This window comes from Mesoplodon densirostris, chromosome 16, assembly GCF_025265405.1.
Source record: "Mesoplodon densirostris isolate mMesDen1 chromosome 16, mMesDen1 primary haplotype, whole genome shotgun sequence".
Lineage (NCBI taxonomy): Eukaryota > Metazoa > Chordata > Mammalia > Artiodactyla > Ziphiidae > Mesoplodon > Mesoplodon densirostris.
Genome location: NC_082676.1, coordinates 1,836,883 through 1,848,948, shown reverse-complemented (window position 1 = coordinate 1,848,948; position 12,066 = coordinate 1,836,883). Strand labels below are relative to the sequence as shown.

The window sequence follows — 12,066 nt, the reverse complement described above, 5'->3', positions numbered from 1 at the left end:
ACCTGTGATCCTGGTTTTACAACAGGACGGTGGGGTTCTTCCAACGGCTGCAACCTGTAAACATGATGATGGCGAGCCTTGAGGATAGAAGTCAATTGGGGGTGGGAGCCCCAGTCAGCCATGGCCGGAGTGGCTGGTATGGTTCAGAGCCTTGCCCTACATTTGGGGGTCCCTTGCCATCCGGGGAGGGGCTCGAGCCCTTCTCCCACCAGCCTTCCTCCTGCTCTGGGGCCCGACTGCCGTCTGCACAGGAGGCCTCCAGGTCCGGCTGGCTCCAGTCTCTTCTAGCGTCCGGCCTGGCGGTCTCTCTGCTGGGCTGGAGCAAAGAAGTAGCGAGGTGGGTCCTGGTGGGGGCCCGGGGACCTAGGCCAAGGCCAGCGCACACCAGGCCTCCTGGCGCAGGGTCCCGCCGAGGCTGGCCTGGGGGCCCAAGGCTGCAGAAGGCAAGGCAAAGTCCTCGGGCTCAAATTTGAACTCCAAGTGGCTGGGGGCCAGGGTGTCGTCCACCTGCGTGGAGGCCTGCAGGGAGGACACGGCATGCGTGAGACTCGGGAACAGTGGCCGGCTCACTTGAGGTCAGGAGCCCTGTGACAGGGTGATTTGCCCTAAGGGGGCTCCTCAGTCCCTGGAATGGGGTGGGGACCCCTTGTGAGGATCAACAGGGGCTCTCAGCCAGTGTCGGTCACAGGTCAGCTCCTGGCACCAGCAGCCGGCTGCATGTCCAGCCCCAAGCTTCTGGCAGGGGCCCGTGGGGGCCCTGACCTGGCTGGGGTGCCAGGGGGCCCCAGGAGGTGCCTGGGAGCCGGCTCTGGGTACCCCACCCCACCCTGACTTCCTTACCTGGGAGGTGACACTGGGCCCGGGGCACGAAGGGGATGCCAGACTGGGCTCAGGTTTCAAAGTGGCCGCTGAGATCTCCAGGTCAGGGACAGAGGCCGGCGGGGAGGCTGTGGTGTTCCCTGCGGATCCTGGGAGGGAAGGCAGGGCATGTACAGAAGCTGCCAGATCTGGTTGCCTTGGTCACGCGGGGGGTTGGAGGTGCTGGGTGTGGCTTCCTCCACTGGACCTCCTGCCCCACTGCTGGGTGAACTCCTGCCACCCCAGCCCCTCCCCAGACCAGACCATCCCAGGACAATGGTATTTGCACTTCAGGACGATGATGCTTGCACCAAACATGTGACTCTCTAATGGTGGAATGTGAGATACTCAAAGTGATTCCATAGGGAAAAGGTGTGCCTCACAGGAGGGCCTGGGGGCCTGGGCTCCCTCTCGGCCCCCCACAGCCCTGGCCCATGAACCTGAGGAGGCTTTGGTCTTGGAGATGTTCTTCGGCTTCCGTTTCCGTGTCTGGATGCTTTCCTTCTTCATAGCCAGGGGCCGCGGTACCTGGTGGGGTTGGCAGGAGGTGGACGGCTGCTCCCTGTCCGTGCTCACCCCTGGGGCCTCTTGCATGGCCACCTGCCCCGACCTCAGCCCTGCAGGGCTGGTCACTCCTGCGGCCCTGTTTGGGGAGCTGCTACCCCCGGGCTTGGCACTTTCCTCCAGGCCTGGTAGGGAGAAGCCCATCCCACCCCCGCCTCCGGGAGCCGGGGGGCCAGGAGGGCTCTGGGGGTGCCCAGCCTCTGCGCCCGGCTGAATGGCTGCGGGGACGCCACAGCGACGCTACAGCCTCTGTGAGCCCATCTGTACCACGGGCCCAACAGCAACACGTGCGCACGTGCGGGCAGTGGGGCCACGTGTGTACAGGCGCGTACACGCTCAGCTCAGGCCCAGCCCGCTCCACACCCCTGCCCTGTTCCGCAGCCCCATCTCGGGCCAGGAAGGGTCCCGCTCACCCCATGCAGCTTCATGTAGAGCCCACAGGCGTTGCACACCGGTTCGCCGTCCACGTTGCGCCGCCAGAGCGTGGTGTTGGTGGTGTGGCAGTTGGTGCAGCAGAGACCGGCCCGGCGTGAGGAGGACTGTGGACAGGAGGCTGGGGTGAGCAGGGCTAGGGGCTGGGGCCCTGCTGCTTGGCTCAGCGGGGCAGGTGCACCTGGGCGGGAGGGATGGACGCTGGGCTCGGGGCTTGGGGCCGTGTGGGGCTGGGTGAGAGGGCCTTTGGGCGCTAAGGACCTGAGGCCTGCCCGGGATTCCTCGGAGCCTCGACCTGGTGCCCTGCTAGCCCTGGGACAGGTCACTTCACCCTTCTGGGCCTCAGCTTCCCTGTCAGCAAAATGGGGGTGACAGGAGACCTGCCACAGGTCTCTTGTGGGGTCAGGATCTCGTGAAGAGCCCAGCACGGACAGGCAGCTGGGTGTCTGTTGCAGCCTCTTTTTAACCAACACGGGGCCTTAGCCCCGTATATCTGTGGTGGAGCAGCACCTCTAGGAGTCACAGGGCCGCCCTCGGGTCAGGCCCTGGGCTGAACATCCAGCGGGCCTGCTGGTCCCTCTGAGCCTTGCCTCCCAAGACTTGGGGCTCTGAGCCCATGCTCAGCTCAGCAGCTCTGCGCCGGACTGTGGGCTGCGGGATCCCGATGCCCACCCCTGCCTTGCTGCTCACATGCCTCATACTGGGGCAAGATGGCTTTTCCAGAACCTTCCAGAGGCCGACCTCCCAGGTCCATATCCAACCAGGGTCCCCAAACCTCCCTGCACGTGGGGGCCCAGTGGGACCCAGACAGTGCTCACCCAGGAATTGGGGCCTAACAAGCCTGGGGGTCCAGCGGCTCTGCCGAGCTGGCTGGCTGGCTGGAGAGCAGCTGTCGGAGGCCTGACCCCGGTCCTCCCACCAGCTCAAGGTCCTCGAGCTCCCAGAGCCCAGTCCCTCGCTCCCAGGCAAGGATTCTGCCCGACTCCCATTTCGGTGTGTGCATGGGGTCCTGTCCCCTGCAGTCTGGGAGCTCCAGACGCTCTCTGCTGCCCAGGCCCCCCCAAGGCACCTCAGGCCCAAAGCCCCTCCCTCCCCCCCAGCACAGCCTGCAGGTGGCACACCCCTCCCCAGCCCCGTTCCCCCAGACTTCGTCCTCGGGGGGTCTGCCTTTTCCTCTCCCCAGCCCCTGCCCTCAGATGCCCTGAATCTGTCAACTTTTCCTTCATTTGCATGGCCCCTGCCTGGTCCAGTCCCCTGCCCCCTCGCCCGGACCACAGTGATGCAGGGTCTCTACCTCGACCTCCCCGTGGCAGCCAGGGTCAGACCAAGTCACATCCACTACGGTGTTTCAGTGGCACCCCGGGGCACAAGGACAGAAGCCCGTGAGACTCCACACTCAAAATCGTCCCAAGGACGTGTGTTCTCTCTTCAGTACTCTCCAGCCCAGGACCAAGCCAGAGGACAACCAAAAGCAAGATGGACGAGAGAAGCCACAAAAGGAATCTGTCCCGGGGTAGGGCTGAGCTGTTGGGGGCAGCCTCAGTTGCCCCGTCTGTCTGCCGTCTCTGGGGTCCTTCCTTCTGCACTGACCGAGCTGCCAGCCTTGCCGACCGTCTCCTGCCCACCCCCTTCCCCCAGGCTGTCAGCCGTTCGAGGGCACAGGCTCTCCCTGTGACTGGCCCGGGAGGGAGAGTGGGGCCCGTCTGGAGCCCCCGGCACCAGCCGTTCCCAAGAAAACGCAGAGCTGGAAACGCCTCCTCGCCCTCCCCTTCCCCAGGCCCAGGCTGCCGCCAGAGGCTCCAGGGAATTCCGCCCTGTTTAATCTAAGGCTCGGCCTCCGGTCTCCAGGCAGGACTCTGCCCCAGGATCCGGGACAAAAGGGCCACAAGACAAGGAAGGGACGAGGCCTTGGAGGCTCCAGAGGGAGGGCAGGGCGGGAGCTCCTGGCCTGGCTGGGGAGACCCCATCCTCTGGCCGGCGGCCTCTAGGCCACGGCTGTGTGGCGCCTGATGTCCAGCCTGGCCCGCATCTCCAGTGGTCTCCCCAGGGTTCCTAGGGGTGGGACCTGTGCACCTGCTGGAGTGGAGAGAGCTGGCGGCGGGCCCAGGCCCAGGAGAAGCGGAAGGGACGGATGGTGGGACACACTCTGAGGCAGGAGCCCTGGCCCTGGGGTCAAGCAGGCCCCCAGCCGGAGGGCCTCCCTGGGAAGACGGCGGCCACATCCTGATCTTGTCTGGAAAGCAGCTGCTTTCACTGGACACGGTTCGAGCCTCCCCTCCCCTGCTCCCGTCCCTCCTTTCCACCTGCCTCTTGGCTGCCGGGAGCTGTGCCCACGTGGAGGCCCCCTGCTGTCCCGGAGCCCACTCCCAGCCCTGCTGCCCGCCCCGGCCCAGGATCCCCTGACCCCCAGTCCATCCCTCTTCCTAAGGTGGGAGGAGGCCTTGGGACCTCCCCAGGGTTCCCAGATTTAGCAAACAAACAAACAAGCAGGATGCCCAGCGAGATGTGAATTTCAGATAAGCAGCAAATATTTTGTGTAAGTATGCCCCATGCAACATTTGGGACATATTTATTCTAAAACGCTATTCGTTGTTTATCTGAAATTCACATCTAACTGTGCATTCTGTATTTTATCTGGTGGCCCTAACCTGCCTTCTTGGGCCCCATCGCGGTCCCCAACTCCAGTTGTGCCTTTAGACCAAGGCGGGGGACCATGGCCTGAGGCCCCTCCTCCAAATCCAGCTGGGACCCTCAGGGTCTTTTACCAACAGCTGCTCCCTTAGAGTTCACATTGCCAACTCACATTCCCCCCAAATTTTAGCATCATTCCTGTAGGAATCACAGGAATGCGGTTTCCTTGGCCGGTCGTCAGCCCACTTCCTACTAAAATCCTTCCTACCGAAACACTCCTGCGAGGGTGTAAAGAGACCCACGCGAAGGCTTCACGTCAGCACTGTTTCCAACAGCACGCCTGCAAGGCTGCACACACGTGGGCATGACCGCAGCCACATGGGCACCCCAAGTGTCCCCCATGTCACCCCAGCGGAGCTCCATGCACCGCTGTGGGTCCCGGGGAGAAGCTACAGCAGCTGGACCGCGTGTAGGCAGGACACAAGCCCAGGTGGTGTGAACCCATCACCCAGACCCTGGAGTTGCGGGGGAATCTGGAAGCCACATTGGAAGCTCTCTCCAGCGAGCGTAAATTAAAATCGAGAAACTGGAAATTAGATTAAAATCAAGAAAATGGGAAAAAAGAATGACCTTGAGAAATTCTCGCAGTGTTTGCTCGTTTATCTTTTTCCATCCCCTCAGCTGCCTGCGTTTTGTGGGGGGAACTGAGGCTCAGACAATGAGGGGCCAGAGGTGCGGGGTGGTCCCGGAGGGGACAGAACCTCCTTTCTCGGCTGAACACACTCAGGGGCCACGTCCCCGGGGCTGCCGCACCCCCTGGACGCCCGGAGCCTCCCTCTGTTCTTCCTCACTCGCGGTCGGGACAGAAGGCCAGGCCCAGCCACTCTCAGGGCCCCTAACTGCCGGGCCTCTCCAGGTTTCGTTTTGTTTTTCTTTTTTGGTCTGTTCTTTTCAAAAGAAGTGCAACTTCAAAGCCAGCAGCAGAGCCAGCCTGAGCTCCAGGCTCCCGGAGCATCCGGACACCCAGGGGAATCAGGGCAGTGGGCAGCGCAGAGCTGGGTGGGGGGCTGGCGGAGAGGCGGGGGGATGGGAGAGCAGAGGGCGGAGACGCGGCTGGGAAAGTAAAGGTTGCAGGTGGTGGAGCCGCAAAGATGCTCCCGTTTCAAACGGGTCCTCTGGATGCTCTTGGCAGGGGAGACGCGGGGACACTTAACCTGATGGAGGGTGGGAGCCCGGCGTTGCTCGGGGCAAAGCGTGCTGAGGACACAAGTCTGTGAGGCGGGCTGTGCAGGAAGGAGCACCCGGGTCGGTGAGCCTTTGAAGGATGCTGGGCCTTCCGTGGCACCGGCCACGTCCCGGAGCTGGCGTCAGAACTGGCCTCGGGCTAACGGGCCTGCCGTCCGCGGACCCTGGCTGCTGGGCTCCAACGTTTTGGGGTCAGGCCGGGCCAAGGGGCGCTCGTAGAGCCCCTGGCCACAGGGACAGGACCACCCTCCCTGCTCGTCTACACTGATGGAAGCCTCGGGTCAAAGGTGTAACCCCCCAGCTTATGACCGAGGATGCACACGGGAGGCAAAGGGTAAAAAAGACACGGGTTCCTACCGGGAGGGGGCCGCACACTTGTTATTGTCACGTTCCTGTATCCTTGGTGACACGCTTCTAGGACGTTTGGAATTATTTGAAAGAAGGGGAGGATCAGTTCTTCCTGGAGGGGCCCCTCCTGGGGCATCACTTCTGCCCACACGCGAGGGAGAGCGAGGCACTGGAGCGGGGGCAAGTCTGGGGTGACCGGCCCAGCCCCCATGGCCAGGAGCACGCGGCCCGGGCTCTGATCTCAGGACTTTAAGCATCTCAGGGTTTTCACAGTGAGCCTGGCCCTGCCAGGACCAGCCACCGGGCAAGCTGCGGGGCCGCCTGCCCTGGGTGACAGGTGGGCACCCCGCAGCCAGTCAGAGGAACCCCCTAGGATCCTGCTCAGGGAGGGACGGGGAGCAAAGGGGCCCTGAGGAAGCCCCCGGGCCCCCCCGACAAGGCAAACGCTTCCTGGGCGTGGTCTACAGTCAGGTCCGCGTGGGCCTGGACTCAGGGGTGACCAGGGCCGGGCCGACCCTGAGGCCTCGGGGAGACAAGCAGGCGCGCAGGCATCCCTCACCCTGGGGGCCCCCCAAAGCTAACTATCCCACGTCCTCAGACTATGACACGGGCCTCGCCAGGCCGAGTGGCTGACCCCGGCCCCCCCCCACCGGCCATGGCCGTCCAAGTGCTCCACACACGCCGCCCAATTGACCTTCCCAGCAGGCAAGGGGGCCGTCCCTGAATTCATCTCGCAGGGGCCTGGGCAGGAAGATCCAGGGCAGGGGCGGGGGGCTCAGCCTCAGTGGGGCGCTCGTGGGAGCCTGAGGCCACGGTCCTGGTCCGAGCCCAGGGCTGGCCGTCAGCAGGCTGCATGCCCAGGGAAGTCACTCAGTGTCTCGGAGCCCCGGGTGGTCATCCGGCTGATGTGACGGTGAACGCCTCAGGGTGGAGATGGTGGCCCTGGCCCGCCCACCCCCCAAGCCAGGAATTTTCTGCTGGGAGTTGAGCCCCGCGCGGAGTGTGGGTAGAGGCAGGGAGCCCTGCATCTCCCGTTGGGCAGTGCATCCTCGGCACCCAGTTTAGGGCTTGGCCCGGGGACAGTGCAGGGAGCCAGAGGAGGGGACCGGCCTGCTGCTTGGGGTCAGGTCTGGGTCGCACGCAGCCCCCAGGACCCCGTCCCTTGGCCTCAGTTTCCCCTTCCCTGAGGCCACACCGGACATCAGGCCGGTGCAGCACACCTGGGGTTGGGGGCGTGATCACAGGGGCAGAGACCAGACTTGGGGTGATGTGGACTCTGAGGCTCCCCCTCCTCTGAGAGGCACAGCACGGGTTGGGGGAGGTGGGGGGCCCGCAGAACCCCAAATGCCAGGCCAGATCAGAGGAAGAAAAACAGCGGCTGCCCTCAAGCTGCCCGACCGAGTCAGTCCTGCTTCCTGCCCACCCAGTTCGGGGCCTCAAAGCGTCTGGCCCCGCTGCTGCCATAGCCGGGCCTTCGAATGTCTAGTAAAGGCCAGCCCCCGACCGCCCCGTGGCCCACACCAGCAGCCATGGCACGGCCATCCCACAGCATCAGCCACGGAAAGCCCTTCCACACTCCTCGGGGCCCGACACACCAGAACCAGCCGCCTGGCCCTACAGGGCTCACACCAGCATCAGCCCAGAAACACAACCCTGCCCGGACCCGGAAGCGGGAGCCACCGCGGCCTCACTGACCGGACAGCTGGCCGACATCGGCGGGCCCTGCCACTTACTTGCAAAATTACTTGAGCATCAAAACTTGCCTGTGAAATGGCAGAGAACAAAGGAACTTGAAACCTTTATGCTGCTTCTGGGACTCTGCCCTGCTGGGGGGAGAGGTCGGCTCCCAGTCCCTTACTCACTACCCAGCCATACAGCAGAAGAAACCAAAAGTGAAAACAAGTTTCGCCCAGGGAACAACCACAGGCCTGGTCTCGTCCCATCCTCGCAGTATTGGAGGCAGCGGGCCCAGGGTCCCTCCCCGGTAACATTCAACGTCCTCCAACAAAGCCTGCATTCAGCAGCCACTTTCCCCTCCAGTCCCCTCCCTGGGGTCAGGTCACCTTGCCTCTCTGCGCTCCCCCCAACCTGGCCAGCCCAAAGCCCCTTGGAGCCACAGGGCTGAGCCCGCAGCGGGTGCAGAGTGATCCCCTGCCCAGAAGGTTCAGGGCCGAGCTTGGGACAGCCGAGCTCTTCTGGGGGACCCCGCAGACAGTGTGGGCGCGTGGTCCCCAGACCAGGGGGCCCAGGACAGCGGACCGGGCGCTGCCACCCCGCCCGGGCCTCCTGGGGCTCCACTGGTGCCCCGGCCGTGGCTGCAGAAGCACTGCCCCCTCCTGCCCTGTGGCTGCCCCCACTCACCAGGCGCTTCTGCGGCCGCGTGAGGGGCCGGTTGACGCCGTTCATCTTGTGGTAGAGACCGCAGGCGTTGCACAGGTAGTGGCCGGTGCCGTCCCGGCGCCACAGCGGCGTGGACAGGGCCCCGCAGTTGACGCACTCGCGCCCCTCGCCAGGGAACTCCTCCAGGAGGTCGGCCGCTGCGGGAAGGCGGGCGGCTGCTGGGTGAGGCCCTGCTCCTTCCTGGGAGCCGCCATGTCCGCAGCACCTTCTCCTTCCCTTCCTTTTTGTGCCTTTATTTTAGTTTGCTTCAAAATCTACTTTATCTAACTTTCTTTTTTAAGTTTAAGTTTACATACAGTGAAGTTCGTGCCAGGTCTCAATCACTCCTCAGGGCTGCTTTAAAAGGTCGGGGGGAGGGTGAATACATCCAACCTCGGGGCAGGTGACAGGGAATTGCCCCACTCTGAACAGGATCCAGCACCAGCATTGGTAATTTTGATTCGCTGGGGAGGCAGGAGCGTCTACACTGGCAGAGGACGAGGGCCTTGTCCTCTGCAAAGTGGGTCGATCTGGAGGCCGGGCAGTGGCAGTGAGGCCGAATCGGATTGCGGGATCCCACGAGGACCGCGGTGCCTTCACTGTCAGCTTTCGCGGTCTCAGCACTGTCCTCCCACTTGAGCTGCTGGGGCGAGGACTCCTGGCCCCCTCCAGACCTGGCCAGGCGCTGGAGACACTTGGGCGCCGGGTGGGGGCGGGGCGGGGATCAATCATCGCCTGGCCAGGGGTGGGCGCCAGGCGTGGGGCGCCCTGGCGGCCAGGCCAAGTGGATCCCGCTTCCTGCGCTGAGGGGCTGGGGGCGGGGTGTAGGCTAAAAGACTGGGCAGCAAAAGAAGGCGTGGCCCTCAGTTTTGAGGGTGGGGTGAGAAAGAGTCGGTGGCCCCTCGACTCGGGAGGGAGGGAGGGATGGGGAGCAGCTCTCCGCTTTAAGGGCCTGGAGTCCGATTCCTCAAATTTATACCCTGGAGAGCGATTGCAACTGGGTCTCAAATTAGAATACATAAACATTCTAGAACAGAGATGAATGTGGTGGTTTACTTAGATAAACCGGTATTTTGAGCTTTAAAAAATAATCATTTCCAAAACTTTTCATAAAAACGTTTAAGACGTAGGCTCTAAATGGCACGAGCCCAGAATACTGGGTTTGGATGGATGAAAAGCAGAAATATCGAGGTGTGTAAAAAGAAACTCAGGACGGTGTTTTCATTTCGGGGTGGCAGCCGCTGCGTTCCGTCCAGGTTTACAGGTCTCGGGGGTTCTGGGCCGGCCCCATGCTGGTGTCGGACCCGGCTGGGAAAACCCTGACTCTGGGGCGTGCATTTCGTAGGGTGCGGGTTTGCACCCCAGTACGGCCAGCACCCAGGACCCCAGTCAGTGAAGCCACCTCCCAGTCCCGCACTCACCGAAGGTGGCTCTGTGGCCCGGGAGGCCAGCCGGGCGGCCCTGTAGGCTGTGCAGGACGCTGCCGTCCAAGGGTCCAGAGGTCCAAGACGGGGCCACCTCGGTGCTCACGTAGGCCGGGTACGCGGTGGGGTACGAGGAGCCCACGGGCCGCCCGAGCGGGGCCGGGTACTGCTCGCGAGCCAGCATCGCGCCCTGAAAGGCGCCGCCGTCCCGGGCCCCTGCGCCGCCACCGCCGCCGCCGCCGCCGTCAGGTCCTGGGGTGCTGTGCGCAAAGGGGAAGGCGGTGGCCCCGGGCGGCGGAGCGGCCGGCGGGTGCGAGCTGCCGGAGCCGAACGCCGACGAGTCCGCCACGGCTGCCTGCGCCCAACCGGGATGCCCCGCGATCGCGGGAGCCCGCGGGCCCGGCTCACACGCCGGCAGGTAGGGCAGCATGGAGGGGACGCGCGCCGGCGGCACGAACACCGGGGAGCCGGCGCCCGGGGTGTGCAGAAAGGCCCCCGAATCCGCGTAGGCGGCCTGGCTGGGGCTCGGGGCCAGCGCCAGGCTCTGGTACATCTTCCCTGGCGCGGCCTTGACCTGCAGGGAAGACGGACGGGTGTCGAGGTCACGGCCGCTGTGCCCCGCAGGTGCTGTCGCTCAGGCCGCGCTCCTCGCTCCCCAGCCCGGCGGTTCTTGGGGCGGGTCCTGGAACCTGCGGGGACAGACGGCAGGGGGCGGGGGCGGCTCGGAGCGGCTCATGGGGCATCCCGGGTGCAGCGGGAACGTCAAGCTCACCTCCTCCACAGCCGGGGCTTCGGAGGTTCCCAGGTGGGCACGGTGGGCGCTGAGAAGGAGAAACCCGGCAGGTCCGCAGGACGCAGGGTCTGGGCGCCGGGAGAAGGCGCCGGGCTGGGGAGGGGCGCGCGGCCAGGCCCGGCTGGGTACTCACCGGCTGGCCGTGAGGACCGGAGGGCGCAGAGGGCGCGGGCGCGGCAGGCGGCGACAGGCGGGCTGGAGACTGGGAGTCGGGGTCCGCGCGGTTCCGCAGGGAATCCCGGTGCTCCGGCCGCCCCTCCGGGCCGCCCCGCCCCGGCCCGCCCCCGCCGCACCACCCCTTCCCTCCCGGGGCCCTCCCCTCGGGGTCAGCGCCGGGGCTGCGGCCGCGTTGCCACGTGACCGGATCAGGCTGGGCGTGCGGGGCTCCGCGGGAAAGGCGACTGGAAGCACGGCGCGGGGCACCCAACGCCGAGTCCCGGCCAACGCAGGCGGCACGAGCCAGCCAGGTGCCTGGTGCCCCGGAGTAGTCCCAGCTCGAGAACTTCTCTAAATTTGTTCGGGGTTTTCGCCAATCCACAGCCCTCCCTCCGCCAGTCCCAGGCTTCCGCTAAGGCTGGCTTAGTGTCTGGAGCCGACTGTGGATGAGTCTGTGAACCTGGCCTCGCCATCACGGACACAGTGGTAGAGATCCCCCAGTGCGCTCCTGGTCTGGGGCCCGGAGCAGGGGTCCTGCTTCCAAAGGGACTGCTTGGCTCCGTTTCCCTGAACTCAAACCGCTGTACCGTGGCCACTGCCCCCGCGAAGTCCAGCGGGAGTCTCACGGTTTCCTCAGTTTCTTACCAAGCAGGGCACCTGCCGCACTCATTCCCAGCTGGGGGGCCCAGGTTGGGTGGGCAGTCTCCATCTGGATGCACTTCCTTTCCACAAGGTCCCTGCCCGGCTTCTTGCCTCCACCCCTAGGTGGGCCTTTCGCTTTGGGGGATTCCCAAAGGGTCTCCTCCAGGCACCAGAAATGTGGGAAGGGTGGGTCTGGAGGTGGCTCCTGGCACTCCCTGGGTGGGCCGATGGTGCCAGCGCCTTGGTGGAACGGGCCACCTGAGCAGCTTCCCTGACTGATGACCCAAGCCTCCCCACAGAGCCAGCGAAGAGCAGGTGCTGGGCGACCAGGCTGGGCGGGAGCGGGGCTCACAAGAGGAGCCTTGGCTGCTGTGCTCGGGACAATGATTGTTCTTCGTTGGCAGAAATGGGCCGTCCCTGGAGTCCCTTCTCATAGGTCCAGGGACGCTGACTGGGGCCAGGGCGACTCCACGAGCGCCAGGGCACTTTTGCCTTGTGGGGGGGTGGGGAGGCCTGGCACTCGCTCCTCTCCATGTGCTCTGGCACCAGCCTGTAATTCGGGGTGCACGTCGGGCCACCCAGGGCCCCTGGAAT

The 12,066-nt window shown here is 64.7% G+C and overlaps 1 protein-coding gene across 1 annotated transcript; it reads right to left on the bottom strand.

Annotated features, from left to right (window-relative positions):
• Positions 1-363: 363 nt before the first annotated feature.
• Positions 364-10,437, bottom strand: GATA5 (GATA binding protein 5). Its single transcript, XM_060078889.1, has 6 exons — positions 9,879-10,437; positions 8,440-8,615; positions 1,836-1,961; positions 1,299-1,386; positions 841-968; positions 364-519 (listed from the first exon to the last, which is right to left on the bottom strand). Exons 1-6 carry the CDS (start codon positions 10,432-10,434, stop codon positions 364-366), a joined length of 1,230 nt encoding a protein of 409 aa, XP_059934872.1. The 5' UTR covers positions 10,435-10,437.
• Between the last annotated feature and the right edge of the window lie 1,629 nt (positions 10,438-12,066).